Genomic DNA, 17,844 nt, shown 5'->3' on the forward strand with positions numbered 1-17,844 from the left:
TATCTTCTGTTTACTAACAATTTTTGGTCATAAAATTTTTTACTCGTCCCAAACTACTGCTAGAATAATTCCTATTAATATCTGGGTCATAATAATTAATTTAATACACAATTTATAAAAAGTAACCACAGTGGATAATCAGCAGAAGATGAAAAATTATTTTTTGTGCGTAGTTTATCTTTTGTTTACTTACAATTTTTGATAATAAAATTTTTTAATGTTCCGAAACTATTACTTGAACCATTCCAATAATTATATATGCCATCAAAATTAATTTAATTCACAAATAATGACTAGCAGCCACTGCCAATAATCAGCAGAAGACGAGTTTTTATTTTTTGATCCATCTTTATATTTTGTTTATTTACAATTGTTAAGAAACAACTCATTTTTTATGAATCCTATACTGTGTCTAAAACCTAGGTTTTTTTTATCCCCTTTCGAGTAGTAGTAAGCTGTTTACTTTTCGGTTGCAATAATAAATAAATAATAAACCGATCTCTGTTTTTTTTTTATTACAAAGAAAGTTTCAAATTTTTAAAAATTTGTAAAAATTGTTTTGAAAAAGATTTTTTTCTGTTTAGTTTTTTTTTGTTTTTAATAAGAAATAAATAAAAGACCAATTTATGGGGTTTTTTTTTATTTAAAAAAATAATTTAAAATTTTTTAAAATTTGTATAAAAATTGTTTTTAAAAATAGTTGTTTGTAATTTTTTTTTAAAATAAATATTCAACAATAAAGCAAAATATAATGAAGAAAATTCTTTTCAAATTAAAAGTTGCAAAAAAAAATATCACTCTTCAACGTCCACGGAAATTGATCCGGTAATATCGACAAGTTGCTTTGATGTGAATGTAGCGACAATTTTTTGTGGTCCCGATTTTTGTGGCACCAATTCATGTTCTACGTAAATATTCTCCTCTGGTGCAACATCGCGATATTCAATTGTCTTATTTTTCGATAATCCCGGACCGGCGTATTGAAATTTCGAATTTGTAAGTACCTTCTTCAATGGATTTTTAAAACTTAATGTAATAATCGAAGCTTTTCCCACTACAAGTTCACCTTCGATCTGGAAAGGAAAATTTGTTTTTGGTAAAGTAAGTTAACATCAATTTAAGTTAATTCAATTAATTAATTAATTAATTAGTTAATTAACTAATTAGTTAGTTAATTAATTAATTAGTTAGTTAGTTAATTGATTAATTAGTTAGTTAATTAATTAATTGATTGAAGTTAACATTAATTATTAGAGATTTAAATTTAAAGTGTAGTTTAATTATTTTCTATACTTAGTAAATATGGTAAGTGAAAATAGTATTTTAAAATTTTATGCAATTATGTTATGTGTTAATTACTCTATTGTGTTAATCAGCGAAAAATGACTATTTTATAAAATGATTTTTGCGTTTTTAGGTAATGTCTGTCGAGAAAGAAGGCCAACGAGTAATACCTTGACATCGATGCTAGGCTTGAGAACCTGAAAGTCGTCCTCATCTGCCCAAGTTTGTCTCGTTTCTTCCACAGACGCAATTGCATACAACTTCATTATACAATATTCCACCAGTTTCTCTAAATACTCATCGACTGTAACGGTGAGTTTCAGTTGTTCGTCTAAAAAGAAAGAGATAAAAAATAAATTCCATCCTAAAAATGTCAACTATTAGCCTATTTATTCAGCCTCTTTTTTATTCTCCTTTATTTAATCCGTAAAATATGTATTTTCTTTCCGCATTTCGAAAATTTGCATTTATTAAAATTCTTTAAATTTTATAAATATAAATTTTTTTTTTATAAATTTTGGAAAAACAATAAAATGGTGGGGGTAAAAATAGTATAAAAAAATATAATTTTAGACTCACGTGAATGTGGTTGAAGTGCAAATGAGCCTGACGCTCTTTTTACAATATTCGCCTTGATGCCAGTATAATAGACACTGCCAGCTGACAAAATTGCCTTAATTGTACGCACCTCGTTTGATTTATTTTCAATATTTACCGTAACTGTAAATGGATCTCCAATATTCACTCTCATCAAATCAACGAGATCAAATACCACGTCCTCTTTGCCTGGAGCAGGAAATGAGTAAAATCTCTTTGCCAAATCAACACTTCGTACTGCTCGATAAAGCGTCAATCTCTCTGCCGGAGTTCCTACAAAATAAATTTTTTTTTTAAAAATAAAAGAAAAAAAAATTAAAAGAAAAATGTGAATTTTTACCTTCTCTGGCTTTGTACAAATAAGTGATGTCCTCTTTATCAGTGTCACCATTTGGATCAAAGACCCAGGGAGCTTTTGTTAGGATCATTCGACCTATGCTGAAAGAAGCATTATTAAATATTTTACGGATTCTTCATATTTTGTAATTGTTTATTAATATGCTCTTATGGTCTGAAAATTAAAAGCGATGATCAACAAACCCTTGAAAACTACCCTTAATCTCAAATAATCACCCCCTGTCACAATTTTTTCTAAATTAGGTATTTACTGGCGGCCTTTTTCAAGACACAAATTTTTTCAATAAATTTCTATGACGATTAAAGTCTATAATAATAAGCTTCATCGTTGCAATTTATTTGCAAAATTCGTGTTTCAAAATACACTGAAAAAAAAATTTAATTGATTTAAATATCCATTTAATTGACTATTATCAATTAAATATTTACTTGAATCAAATAATATTTATTGGAGTCAATTAAATGGTATTTGAACCAAAAATTTCAGTATTTGAAGCAAATATGAATTGAACCATTCAATTGACTCCAATAAATATTATTTGATTCAAGTAAATATTTAATGGATAATAGTCAATTAATCGGTTAATTGAATTAATTAAATTTTTTTCAGTGTATACTCGCAGTAGAAGGAAAAATTATTTTCTATTATCCTTTTAATTTATTCTCTAAAAACAAATGTATTCAATTTTAATGTATTGCATATTTTTATTCTTTGCTGATTATAATAATAAAACAAAAGAATTTCTCGAGGTTTGGATGTCAAAATTCGGGGGAAATAAGAAAATAAATAAATTTATAAATTAATGTAAGTTGTTAATTGTTAATCATTAATTATATTTATTTAATTAAAAACATTTATTTAGTGCGTCAGAATTTTTTTCTATGTCAGTTCATAATCATTAAGATATACCATTATGGTCATGAACTAATAAAAAATCAATATTATTTATGTAATTTTTGATTAAATTTATTAATTATAATTGTATATATTATTTGTACAGTTTCGGTTTTTCGTATTTTTGATAAGGGTAGTTTTTTTACAAAAGGGTGGCGACTAATAAATAAATAAAGTATTTTTGAAGAGCCCAAAAATAAAGAAGCTAAATGACATAAAAGAGAAGAAAAAATGTTGAATTGCAAGAAATTCGGTTTTTTGAATTTTTAAAAATTTTACATTTTTAACCAAAGGGTGGAGACTTTAAAATAAGTAAAGGGTTTTTAAGGAGGCCAAAAATTTTGAAGCTAAATGAAATAAAAGAGAAGAAAAAATGTTGAATTTTAAGAAATTCGGTTTTTTGAATTTTTGACAATTTTTAAAAATTAAAAATTTTTAAACAAGGGTGGAGACTATTAAATAAGTAAAGTATTTTTGAAGAGCCTAAAAATAGTGAAGCTAAATGCCATAAAAAAGAAGAAAAGATGTCGAATTTTAAGAAATTCAGTTTTTCAAATTTTTGATAATTTTTAATAATTTTAATTTTGAACCAAAGGGTGGAGATTATCAAAGAAGTAAAGTGTTTTTGAAGAGCACAAAAATATTGAAACTAAATGCCATAAAAAAGAAGAAAATATATTTAATTTCAAGAAATTGGGTTTTTTGAATTTTTGATAATTTTTAATAATTTCAAATTTTTTTCCAAAGGGTAGAGACTTTCAAATAAGTAAAGTGTTTTTGAGAAGCCCAAAAATATTAAAGCTAAATGCCATAAAAAAGTAGAAAAAATGTTGAATTTTAAGAAATTCGGTTTTTTCAATTTTTGACAAATTAAAAAAATTTTAAATTTTTAAACAAAGGGTAGAGACTATTAAATAAGTAAAGTATTTTTGAAGAGCACAAAAATAGTGAAGCTAAATGCCATAAAAAGAAGAAAATATATTGAATGTCAAGAAATTCGGTTTTTCGAATTTTTGATAATTTTTAATAATTTTAAATTTTGAACCAAAGGGTGGAGATTATCAAATAAGTAAAGTGTTTTTGAAGAGCCCAAAAATAATGGTGCAAAATGCCATAAAAGAGAAAAAAAAATGTTGAATTTTAAGAAAAACGGTTTTTCGAATTTTTGATAATTTTTAATAATTTTAAATTTTGAACCAAAGAAAGAAAGATTTAATTAAATTTTTCAAAGAAATCAATTGATATTTTAGACAATAATTAAATGTCTGTGAGGTATTTTATTAAATTTTCTTTAAAAAAAAATTGAATTCTTGTGATGAATATTTTTATTTATGAAAATAATTGAATTTTTCAAAGAATTTTATTAAAATTCCTGAAAATAATTGAATTTTTGGAAATAATTTTCTTATTTATTGACATAATTGAATTCTTTCAAAAATATTCGATAATAATTGAATTTCTGTAAAAAATTCTAATACTTTTAAGTAAATAATTGAATTTTTCTGAAGAATTTTGAAAAATCATTTTTTCAGATAATTGATTTTTTGGAGAATTTAAATTAAATTTTTTTAAATTACACTTTTTGATCAATTCCTGTAAAATTTTATTAAAAATAATTAAAATCCTGATAATGAATTTTTATATTTATGAAAGTAATTAAATAGTTGCTAAGAATTTTATTAAAATTTTCAAAAATAATTGAATTCCTAAAACGCATTTTATCATTTACGAAAATAATTGAATTCTTGCGAACAATTTTATTAAAATTTTTTTAAATAATTGAATTTACAAGAAGAAATTTATTACTTTTAAAAAGAATTGTATTCTTGTGATGAATATTGTTATTTATGAAAATAATTGAATTTTTCAAAGAATTTTATTCAAATTCCTCAAAATAATTGAATTTTTGATAAGAATTTTATTATTTATAAAAATAATTGAATTATTAAGAAAATTTTTTATTAAAATATTTAAAAAGAATTGAATTTCTGTAAAAATTTTTATTATATTTTTGAAAATAATTGAATTCTTGGAAAGAATTTTATTAAAATGTAAAAGAGAATAATTGAATTATTTCATAAAATTTTAAATTTTATTGAAGATAATTTATTTATTTGAAACAATTTTATTAAAATATTTGAATATATTTTAATTGTTGTGAAAAATTATAATATTTTTGAAAATAATTGAATTTTTGGATGAATTTTATCAATTCTTTTTAAAATAATTGAATTCTTTTGCGAAATTTTATGAAAAATTTTAGATATTGAAATTAATTACATTTTGAATTTTAAATTAATTTAAATTCCTGTGGAAATTTTATTATTTATGAAAATAATTTTATTGTGGATGAATTTTATGAATTATTTTTTAAATAATTGAATGCTTTTGCGAAATTTGATGAAAATACTGGATATTAAAAATAATTGAATTTCGAATATTTTTTGAAAATAATTGAATCGTTTTAAAGAATTTGATAATAATTTTTGAGAATAGTTTTTTTTATTTCTAGCCATTAGTGAATTTAAAGTAGTGTAAATTCTAAAAAAAACAGAAATAGTAGCTTTTAGTGGCTGAAATGTAAAAAAGTACCCAAATAGTAGAAAAAAGTTTGAAGGAAACATAAAACAATTTGTGTTTGGCAAAATTATAAAATTTCTCTTGGAGTTCATGTAATATTAAAGTACCTAAGTTAGTAACCTAATTCCCCCCTGATAGGTCTCGCTTGATTAGAATAAATTATAAACTCACTGATATTTATTGCTTTCAATTTTGGAATATCCAAATTCCGATCGAGGATCCTCCTTCCATCGCATAAGATCGGCATTAACTGAAGCGACGAGAAATTGAATGTCATAATTATAGCCAACGACGCCTGATCTCACAGCTTCAACTGACGCTGGACCACACTGATAAAGTCCCTCTGACGTCTCTTGTGGAGTTGCATCAATCGCCTGCCATCCACCGTAGCCCTTGGGCAAATCTGGTCGCGCCATCCACACATCATTCCAAACATGATAATTCCAAATTGAATCCATATTTCCCATTGGATTATTTGGATCGTAATCGAGTTCCTCATTCTCCATTGAATAATAACGATCCACTGATAGCGTCGCATTTGTATCGTGTGCTGACACTAAATTTGTCACAACACGCGATGGTATACCCAGTGCTCGACAAACTGTCGTCACAACACCCGCAAATACCCAACATTGACCGTATTTCACTTCTTTTTCCGTTGATAGGAATTCCTCAAGAATTGGTACACTTCCGGTCCAGGCGGAGGGCGCCGTACCGTCCTCATATTCTCCATCCCATCGGCCCTCGATTACTCCCTTGTCGTCATTTGAATTTATCTGAAAGTTTTTTTAAATTCGTTATGTAAACAGAAAGGTACTAATTTGGTACCAATTTTATTACTAAATAGCAATTTGATATCTATTTTGGTACAAAATCACAATTTGGTACCAATTTTGGTACAAAATCGCAGTTTGATACTAAATGTAAATTTGGTACCAATTTGTGTACTAAATTACAATTTGGTATCAATTTTATTACTAAAACGCAATTTGGTACCAATTTTGGTACTAAATCACAATTTGGTACTAAATCGTAATTTGGTACCAAATCGCAGTTTGGTACTAAATGTCAATTTGGTACCAATTTTGGTACTAAATCACAATTTGGTACTAATATTGGTACTAAATCGCAATTTGGTACCAGTTTTGTTACTAAAACGCAATTTGGTACCAATATTGGTACTAAATCGCGATTTGGTACCAGTTTTGTTACTAAAACGCAATTTGGTACCAATATTGGTACTAAATCGCAATTTGGTACCTATTTTGGTACTAAATCACAACTTGGTACCAATTTTGGTACCAAATCGCAGTTTGGTACTAAATGTCAATTTGGTACCAGTTTGTGTACTAAATTACAATTTGGTACCAGTTTTATTACTAAAGCGCAATTTGTTACCAATATTGGTACCAAATCGTAATTTGGTACCAGTTTTATTATTAAAACGCAATTTGGTACCAATCTTGGTACTAAATCACAATGTGGTACTTAATAGTAATTTGGTACCAATTTTGGTACTAAATCACAATTTGGTACCAATTGTGGTACCAAATAGCAGTTTGGTACTAAATGTCAATTTGGTACCAATTTGTGTACTAAATTACAATTTGGAATCAATTTTATTACTAAAACGCAATTTGGTACCAATTTTGGTACCTAATCACAATTTGGTACTAAATATTATTTGGTACCAATTTTATTACTAAATCGCAATTTGGTACCAATCTTGGTACTAAATCACAATTTGGTACCAATTCTGGTACAAAAATCAGCTCTAATTTAAAACCTTTTTTTACAGTGATATATCTTTGGTTGAAAATAATAGAATTTGCTTTTGCTTTTGCTTTGGAAATAATTACAATTCGAGAAATGGCTCGTGTCATTTTTATTGGATCCCCTCGGGAAATGGTCTTAATTCCTGATCTTTCGAGTAGTAATTGACAGGCTGGCAGAACAGCAGCATCGAACTGTCCAAAAATCCATTCGCGTCCACGAGCACTGCCATAGGGACCAACCCATATTTTACCCACATCATTCAAGACATATTCATGCAGTAATTGTTGATCTTCAAAGTAGACATTGTCCTCTGCAAATTTGGAAGTTTCCTTCAAGAAATGATCTCTTGTATTTAAAAAAAAGATTTTATTTTGAAACCTTTACAAAATTAAATTATTTAAAAAAATTTCAATTATATTTGTAACTTTCTGAAATTCAATTATTATTTAAAACTTTAACTGCAACTAATTTTTAAATCAAATTTTATTAGAAAATTCTACTGGAATTCAATTATTTAAATAAAAAAAACAATTTTTTGAATAATTGAATGTTTCTTAAAATTGAATTTTCATATAAAGAATTTTATCAACAAAATTTTTAAATAATTGAATTTTTTCGACGAATTTTAATAAAATTTTTAAAAATAATTACATTTTCCAAGGGATTTGATTAAAATTGTATTAAAAATAATTGAAATTCTGCAATGAGTTTTATTATTTATGGAAATAATTGAATTATATTATTACTATTAATTCTATTATAACTATTATTTATGAGAATAATTGAATTTTGCAATGAATTTTATTAAAATTTTTGAAAATAATTGAATAATAATAATAATAATAATAATAATAATAATAATAATAGTAATTTAAATTTAATAATAATAATTTAAAATTTTTGAAAATAATTGAAATTTTGCAATGAATTTTAGTAAAATTGTTGAAAATAATTGAATTTTATTACTTTTGAAAATAACTGAATTCTTTTGATAAATTCTATTATGTATAACTATTATCTATAAAAATAATTGAATTTTGCAATGAATTTTATAAAAATTTTTGAATATAATTGAATTTCTGCGAAGAATTGTATTAATTTTAAAAAGAATTGAATTCTTGTAATGAATATTATTATTTATGAAAATAATTGAATTTTGCAATGAATTTTATTAATATTCCTGAAAATAATTGAATTTTGAATTTTTTTTTAAATTTATATTATAAAGATAATTGAAAAATGTTGACGAGATTTTTTTTTAGATTTTTTGAAATAATTGAATTTCTGCGAAGAATTTTATTCATTTTGAAAATAATTGAATTCTTGTGATGGATATATTGTTATTTATAAAAATAATTGACTTCTTCCGAATGATTTTATTATTTATGAAAATAATTAAATTTCTGAAAAGAATTTTAAAATTTATAAAAATCATTGAATGTTCGTGTAAAATTTTATCAAAACTTCTGTTTAATAATTAAATTCTTTTGGGAAATTTTCTTAAAATAGTAGAATATTAAAAATTATTGAATTCAGAAAAATTTTTTTTAAATAATTGAAATTTTGCCATGAATTTAATAAAAAATTTTTAAAATAATTTAATTTTATTACTTTTGAAAATAATTGAATTCTTTTGATGTATTTTATTATTGCTATTAATTCTATTATAACTATTATTTATGAAAATAATTGAATTTTGCAATGAATATTATTAAAATTCATGAAAATAATTAAATTTCTGTGAAGAATTTTATTAATTTTAAAAATAATTGAAATGTTGACAACAATGTTTTTTTAGGTTTTTTAAAAATAATTGAATTTCTGAAAAGAATTTTATTAATTTTAAAAATAATTGAATTCTTGTGATGAATATTATCATTTATAAAAATAATTGAATTTTTGCAATGAATATTATTAAAATTCCTGAAAATAATTGAATTTCTGCGAAGAATTTTATTCATTTTAAAAATAATTGAATTCTTGTGATGAATATTATCATTTATAAAAATAATTGAATTTTGCAATAAATATTATTAAAATTCCTGAAAATAATTGAATTTCTGCGAAGAATTTTATTCATTTTAAAAATAATTGAATTCTTGTGATGATAATTATTATTTATGAAAATAATTGAATTTTGCAATGAATTTTATTAAAATTCCTCGAAATAATTGAATTTCGACGAAGAATTTTGTTATTTATAAAGATAATTGAAATGTTGACGAGATTGTTTTTTCAATTTTTTGAAAATAATTGAATTTCTGGAAAGAATTTTAACATTTATTAAGATAATTAAATTTTTCCAAAGAATTGCGTTAAATTTTTTAAAATTGGAATTAATTTCAACAGAATTGAAATAAATATTATTCAAGAAAATACTTCATTAAATGATTTATAAGTAATAACTTTTTGGCAGTTCTTCAATAGAATTAACAAAAATTAAGAATTTTCTTCTAAATTCTAAACATTTAATTTTTTTCCAGTACTTTTAATAAAAATTCCTGACTTTTCCCTGATTTCCCTGGACCAATTCTACTTTTCCTGACTTTTCCTTGAATTCCCTGATCTGTGGCAACCCTGTTATATCATCCAGAGAAAAATTAAAAGGTCATAGCAGAATAGAAACGTAACCGGAATCGTAACCGCAATCCGTTTAGGATTGCGGTTACGATTCCGGTTACGTTTCTATTCTACTTTGTCCAACTTCTCAAAAATACCAAAATCATAGATAAAATAAGAATTCAGAAATTCGCCTCGTTAATTCAACTATAGAAAAATTTGGGACTTCATTAAAATTGATTGAACAATAAAAACAATATTCCAATTAGGGTGTGACAAACCTTTGATCCAAGGATTAAAAAGCAAATAAATATCCGCATCGTGAGGATGGGTATTAACTGGCTTTCCCCTGCCAACAATTGTCGTCTCAACATTAAGCTGCCAAATGCCAACGGGACTGTCAACAGGACTTCGGACCTCGACAGAAATATCAGTTCCATTAGCGCCCAACATTCTTACGCCCCAAGCTTCAATATTCTTGAGATGATTATCACTATTCACTGTTCCAATGCCCCTTGTTCCTCGCATCACACTTGGATTTGGTCCGAAGCTAAATAAAAGTCTCACAATATCCGTCTCATCGATGTAATCGCGATTGAATCGCAATGCAATATTGAAGGTTTGCCCACGACGAAGAACTGCACTCGGTGGATCAAAATGCACCAATTCAAAATTATCCGTATGATGAGTGCGTGCATTTTCCGCCTCGTACATGTAAATCGTTTCCACCACTAAAGGCTCGTCCATCTGGGAAATTTATTTTCATAATTAATTCTCGATTATTTTAATTAAGTCTCGAATTTGATTTATATTATATTAATTATTAATTAATTAACTAATTAATTATTATTATTATTATTATTATTATTATTATTATTATTATTATTATTATTATTATATTAATTATTTATATTTATATTCGAGACTGACAATAAGATGTTAGATTTGAAAAAATCAAAATGGCGGATCTAAAATGGCAACCGAGGATTTTAAAGGAATTATTAAAAGTTGCTTAATATTTATTGTTAATTTAATTATGTATTTAACATTTTTTTAAATTATCCTCAAAATTTCAATTACCTTTATAAATAATAAAATTATCCTCAAAATTTCAATTATTTTTATAAATAATAAAATTATCCTCAAAATTTCAATTATCTTTATAAATAATAAAATTGTTCTCCAGAATTCAATTATTTTCATAAATTTCCATAAAATTCTAAAAAACAATTCAATTATTTTCATAAATATGTAATAAAATTCTTTGGAAGGATTCAATTACTTTTATAAATATAGTAAAATTTTGTGCAGAAATTTAATTTTTTTTTAAAAATTCAAATAAAATCGTTCGCAAGAATTCAATGATTGTCAAAAATTTATTGTAATTTTAATTAATTTTAATCTTTGTAAATTTGAATTATTTTTAAAGACTTTTCGTAATTCAAAGATTTTCAATTATCTATTATTTTCCTAAAATTTTTCAAAATAATTCAGTTATTTTCATAAATAATAAAATTTTATACAGAAATTTAATTATATTTTCATAAATAATAATAAAACTCATCACAGAATTATAATTGTTTTTAATACAATTTTAATAGAATTCCTCGAAAAATGTAATTATTCTTAAAGATTTTTTATTAAAATTCGTCGAAAGAATTAAATTATTTAAAAATTTGCTGATAAAATTCTTTTTGAGAATTCAATTTTTAGAAACATTCAATTACTTAATAAATTATTTATTTTTGTACTTTAAATAATTGAATTCTCATAGAATTTTCAAAAAAAAAAAAAAATGATTTAAAAATGAATTTTAGTTAAAATTTTTGAAAATAATTGAATTTTAAAAAGGTTTTAAATTGAATTCATTGAAAAATTGAATTTTAAAAAGGTTTCAAATTGAATTCATTGAAAAATTGAATTTTTTATACTTTTAACTGATAATTCAGTAGAATTAATTTTTTTGAAAAAGTTTAATTGGATTTTTTTTTAAATTATATTTAAAGTTTTTATTTTCTAATACATATTTAATTCAAGAATTTACTTAAAATTAAAATTATATTAAAAATAATTTTATTATTTAGGAAAATAAATAAATAAAAATACCGTAAGTGAGGCTAAATTCGCTCATGTAGGGTAAATTCGCTCAACCGATGTCTATTTTTTAAAATTCGATTAACATACTTTTTAGACAGAAATATTTAAGATTTACAATTGTTTTGGTTAATATAAATGGTAAACTTTAATTTAAAATTTATTTGCAGCAAATTCATTGGTACCGTAAGTGAGGCTAAATTCGCTCAATTTTTCAATTCTTTTTTAAATAACTTCGGGAAACGATGAAAATAAACATTGGCACTGAAAATATATAATCTTTAACCCTTTATCTTTCCTATTACTGCATAAAGAAATTGAAATATGTTGCAGAAAATTATTTATAAGCCGTTTTTTTGTGAGCGAATTTACCTTTAAATGATGGGTAAATTCGCTCACCATTATTATTCTGGCAAAATATATTATAATCTGCAAAAATGAAACTAAATATTCTTTAGAATCAATAAAGAAAAAAATTAAGAACAATATTCAAAGTTATTGGAATAAATATTTAATATTGTTTTATCAATAAGTAATTAGATTCAATCATTCAATCAAACGTACTCATAACCATAAAAAAACAAGGTTAAGTTTGACAGTTTAGTGCTTAAACCGTTTTAAATCGTTTAATTTTCAGTTATAAGAGTACTATTATTTCAAAAAATCGAATTATAAATTAAAGTAATTAACATACTTAAAATATCCAGGCCCAAACATCTTTTTTGTAGACTTATTTCCTGAGCGAATTTACACAACAAATTTGAATTTTTTTTTTTTAATTGATTTTTTGCAGAATCTGTTTATTGCTTTAATTTTTGTGCTTTATGAATATCATGTTGGAGATACAGGAAATGTAATGTTCAGAAGTATTCAACTTAAAAATTTTGAAGTAAAGCTTTATTTCCTACTTTTTCATACTACTTGTTCAATATGAAAATTATTCACTTGTGTTTTAAATATAATTTCTACTGAAAGTTACCAATGAATTTGCTGCAAATAAATTTTAAATTAAAGTTTACCATTTATATTAACCAAAACAATTGTAAATCTTAAATATTTCTGTCTAAAAAGTATGTTAATCGAATTTTAAAAAATAGACATCGGTTGAGCGAATTTACCCTACATGAGCGAATTTAGCCTCACTTACGGTAACTTTCAGTAGAAATTATATTTAAAACACAAGTGAATAATTTTCATATTGAACAAGTAGTATGAAAAAGTAGGAAATAAAGCTTTACTTCAAAATTTTTAAGTTGAATACTTCTGAACATTACATTTCCTGTATCTCCAACATGATATTCATAAAGCACAAAAATTAAAGCAATAAACAGATTCTGCAAAAAATCAATTAAAAAAAAAAAATTCAAATTTGTTGTGTAAATTCGCTCAGGAAATAAGTCTACAAAAAAGATGTTTGGGCCTGGATATTTTAAGTATGTTAATTACTTTAATTTATAATTCGATTTTTTGAAATAATAGTACTCTTATAACTGAAAATTAAACGATTTAAAACGGTTTAAGCACTAAACTGTCAAACTTAACCTTGTTTTTTTATGGTTATGAGTACGTTTGATTGAATGATTGAATCTAATTACTTATTGATAAAACAATATTAAATATTTATTCCAATAACTTTGAATATTGTTCTTAATTTTTTTCTTTATTGATTCTAAAGAATATTTAGTTTCATTTTTGCAGATTATAATATATTTTGCCAGAATAATAATGGTGAGCGAATTTACCCATCATTTAAAGGTAAATTCGCTCACAAAAAAACGGCTTATAAATAATTTTCTGCAACATATTTCAATTTCTTTATGCAGTAATAGGAAAGATAAAGGGTTAAAGATTATATATTTTCAGTGCCAATGTTTATTTTCATCGTTTCCCGAAGTTATTTAAAAAAGAATTGAAAAATTGAGCGAATTTAGCCTCACTTACGGTAATTCATCGTAATATATTAAATTATTTTCATAAATAGTAAAACTCATTGCAGAATTTCAATTATTTTTAATACAATTTGAATCAGATTCCTCGAAAAATGTAATTATTTCTAAAAAATTTTATGAAAATTCGTCGAAAGAATTAAATTATTTTTAGATACTGAAAAAAAAATCTTCTCAAGAATTCAATTATTTCCATAAGTAGCAAAATTTTTCAGATTTACTAAATTCTTTTGTATATTATTTTAAAAAAATATTTTTCAGAAGAATTCAATTATTTTTATATAAATTTCCATAAAATTCTAAAAAAACAATTCAATTATTTTTAAAAGTAATAAAATTCTTTGCAGAAATTCAATTATGTTTTTAAAATTTTTCTAAATTCTCCTCAAAATTTCAATTATCTTAATAAATAATTAAATTGTTCTCCACAATTCAATTATTTTCAAAATCTTTAATAAAATTCTACGCAAACATTTAATTATTTTCATAAATATTGTAATAACATTTTTTGGAAGGATTCAATTACTTTTATAAATAGTAAAATTCTTTGCAGAAATTCAATTAGTGTCAATACATTTTAATAAAATTGAATTAATCAAATTTTCCATTATAATTATGAACAGACAAGATGATTTTTACAAAATTAAAAAAAATTCTTTGTTTAATTCAATTATTTTCTAAATTTTTAATTAAAATTATTAAAAAAAAAAAATTATTTTCAAAGAAATTTAAATAAACTTGTCAAAAGAATTTAATTATTCATAAAAACTGTAATAAAAAATTTTGAATCCATTTGTAGATTCTTTTTTGTTCGAAATTATAAAAATTTAAATTTGATGAGAAAAAAAAACCAGAAAAAAATTAGGACAAAGCCGTAAAAAAACCGGAAATTTTGTTGAACGAAAATAGTAGACACCCTGCTTATAAATTTTGGCCGCCATTTTGGATTCGCCATATTGGATTTTTTAAATCTGACATTAAATTTAGATTCAGTGAGATGACCCCTAGAAATCCTGGTAAATTTTTTTTTTAGTTCTGGCAGCCATATTGGATACGCCATTTTAATTTTTAAGAATCTGACATTACATTCAAAATTCATGGAAAATTCTTTGTTTTTTAATTCTTTTTGACCTAAAAAACGGTTTTTTCGCCTGACTACGAAGAAATTAACTGTACAAATGGAATGATTTTCATTTACAAAATTTTCTCAATTGTCATGAAAAATCAGCTTCTTAAGAGGTAGATCAATCTGGAAAATTTATATCTGTCAGTTGGGAATTGAGTTTTAAATTATTCAATCTGGAAACACGGAAGTTCTCGGCTCATAAATCTTCTATGGACGTCAGAGAAGAGAATTGCGAATTAGAAAAATATTTTCTTATATGTTTTTTTTCCAGTTTATTTCGATGTCTTCTATTAAATGAATTAAATTTATAGCTCATAAAAAGTAAATAAAAAAATAGTAACAAAAAAGTATTATTAGAATAAAAAATAAGTACATACATCAAAATAGAAATACATGACAATTATATTTATTATAACCAAATTTTCAAAGAACTCTCGAAATGAATGTTTTCTTCAATTATTATTTATCATTTGATAAAAATAATAATATGTTGATAAAATTATTTATTTAAAATTATTTATCATTTAGAAAATTATTATTAAAAAATTATTTATTATACTTTAAATTTTTTTGTTTTATATTTAAATGTAAAATATTTTATTTGAAAGAAATTTTAAGTTAAGTTTCATTTTTGGCGAAAATCCCCATAAAATAAGAAGAGAAAATATAATTATTCAACATCCGCCTTCGATTCGTCAAAGTCATTATTAAATTGCGTAAATAATAATCCCGCGCGAAAATAAAAAATTCCCACACGTGACGTGAGTGCGTAAGAAAGTGAATGCCGAATCAAGTTCATACCCAAGAATTGAATATTGTGTGCGTGTGCAATAATTGCAAATGAAAGTGATTCATCGATTTAGTGGATTTTTTCTGCGAAAGCTTCTCATTATAAATTTATAAATGTAACAATTACTTGGAATATAATTACATCAGGATAAAAATAGCCACTAAGGTGGAGTCGATGAACAATAAATAAAAATAAAAAAAAATAGTGTCTTTTGATTTCTATCCAATATCGTCCAATCGAATACTTATTACAAAATATTTAATTTTAAAATAAATTATAAAAACTATTTCCTTCTTATGAAATAAATTTTTTATTTGTACAAATTTTTTATTTTTAATTCAAATTTCTTCTATATCGGAAAATCGAATTGGTATTTTACACACATATTAAAATACGTTTTACGATAATGCTTAGGATAATGAGTAAAAACCGGTTATTATAAATTTGAATAAATACAAATTTTACTTTGAAAATATAAGAAATCGATTAAATAGAAATAGTGTGACAATGTATTGTTTGCAATTAAGCATTCCTTTCGGTCTTTAAAAAAAAACACTTTCAATGCAGTCTATAGTAAATTTTCCAATGTCCTTAATAGCTTCAACAAATTACTTTGCAAATTAAGTTGATATTAATCTGACTCAAATTAACCTCTTAAGTTTAATTTTATTCTGTTTTTCAAAAGCAAAAAAAAAAAATTAAATAAAAAACATCAAATCCCCAATGAGAAAAAATATTTAAATAAATATTCATAAATATTTATGAATTTTGTCATAATGATTTTTTTCAATTTTAACGACACACTTTATCTTGGAAATCTCAGGATTTTTTTTAAATATATTTTTCATCATCTCTAAATACTTAAAAAAAATCTATTTTTAATTTTTATACTAGTTTTTAATTCATAAAATATACAAAAAATATAAAAAAAAAACATAAAATTTCGTTTCTTATAAAAATCTTATGATTTTTATAAAATGTAAATGTATAAATAAATAAATATGATTAATAAAATCTAAAGTGTGAAATAAAAATTGTAGTTTATTTTTATAATAAAGTTTTAATAAATATTTTTTGTAAAATCAAGTCAATAAATATTTTTAAAAAAAGCTAATAAATATTTTTTTAAATAAAGTCAATAAATATTTTTAAAGTTAATACATAAGATTGTAGTTAATAAATAAAGTAATAAAATAAATTAATAAAAGAAATTAAATTAAACCAAAGTAAATAAATATTTTTAAAATAAAGTTAATAAAAATTTTTTAAACTAAAGTGAACAAAAATTTTTAAAGTTAATACATAAGATAGTAGTTAATAAATAAATTAATAAAGTTAATTAATAAAATAAATTAAGAAAATAAATTAATAAAATAAATTAATAAAATAAATTAATAAAATTAATTAATAAAATAAATTAATAAAATTAATTAATAAAATAAATTAATAAAATAAATTAATAATGTTATTAAATAAAGATAAAGTTAATAAATATTCCTAAAATAAAAACAACTAATATTGTTAAAAAAAAATTTACAGAGAAGGAATAAAACAAAATTTAACTTTCAATGACATAAAGTTTTTTTTTTGTGATAAAATTGAGATTAACAAAAATTCCGAAAATGACATTTTATTGCCTTTGACATCAACTGACCTTTGATTGCTTTTGATCCAAAATTATAAATTATCACAAGTGGGAGAAAATAAATTAAAAAAAAAAAAAAAATTGAAGAGTCAGAAACGTAAAACTCGCTTAAATATAGAGAAAGACGTTTCGTTTACAACTGTGACGTTCCACATTATTTTCAGCTCTTTTATAAGAGCTGCAACTTATGAGAGA

At 23.1% G+C, this 17,844-nt stretch overlaps 1 protein-coding gene across 1 annotated transcript; it reads right to left on the bottom strand.

Moving 5' to 3' along the window:
• Positions 1-686: 686 nt before the first annotated feature.
• Positions 687-17,791, bottom strand: LOC122502468 (hemocyte protein-glutamine gamma-glutamyltransferase-like). The gene is made up of 8 exons (XM_043612537.1): positions 17,659-17,791; positions 10,330-10,795; positions 7,573-7,799; positions 5,885-6,489; positions 2,222-2,319; positions 1,864-2,154; positions 1,455-1,615; positions 687-1,073 (listed from the first exon to the last, which is right to left on the bottom strand). Exons 2-8 carry the CDS (start codon positions 10,793-10,795, stop codon positions 795-797), a joined length of 2,127 nt encoding a protein of 708 aa, XP_043468472.1. The 5' UTR covers positions 17,659-17,791; the 3' UTR covers positions 687-794.
• Between the last annotated feature and the right edge of the window lie 53 nt (positions 17,792-17,844).

Source organism: Leptopilina heterotoma, unplaced genomic scaffold, assembly GCF_015476425.1.
Source record: "Leptopilina heterotoma isolate Lh14 unplaced genomic scaffold, ASM1547642v1 Lhet_23, whole genome shotgun sequence".
Lineage (NCBI taxonomy): Eukaryota > Metazoa > Arthropoda > Insecta > Hymenoptera > Figitidae > Leptopilina > Leptopilina heterotoma.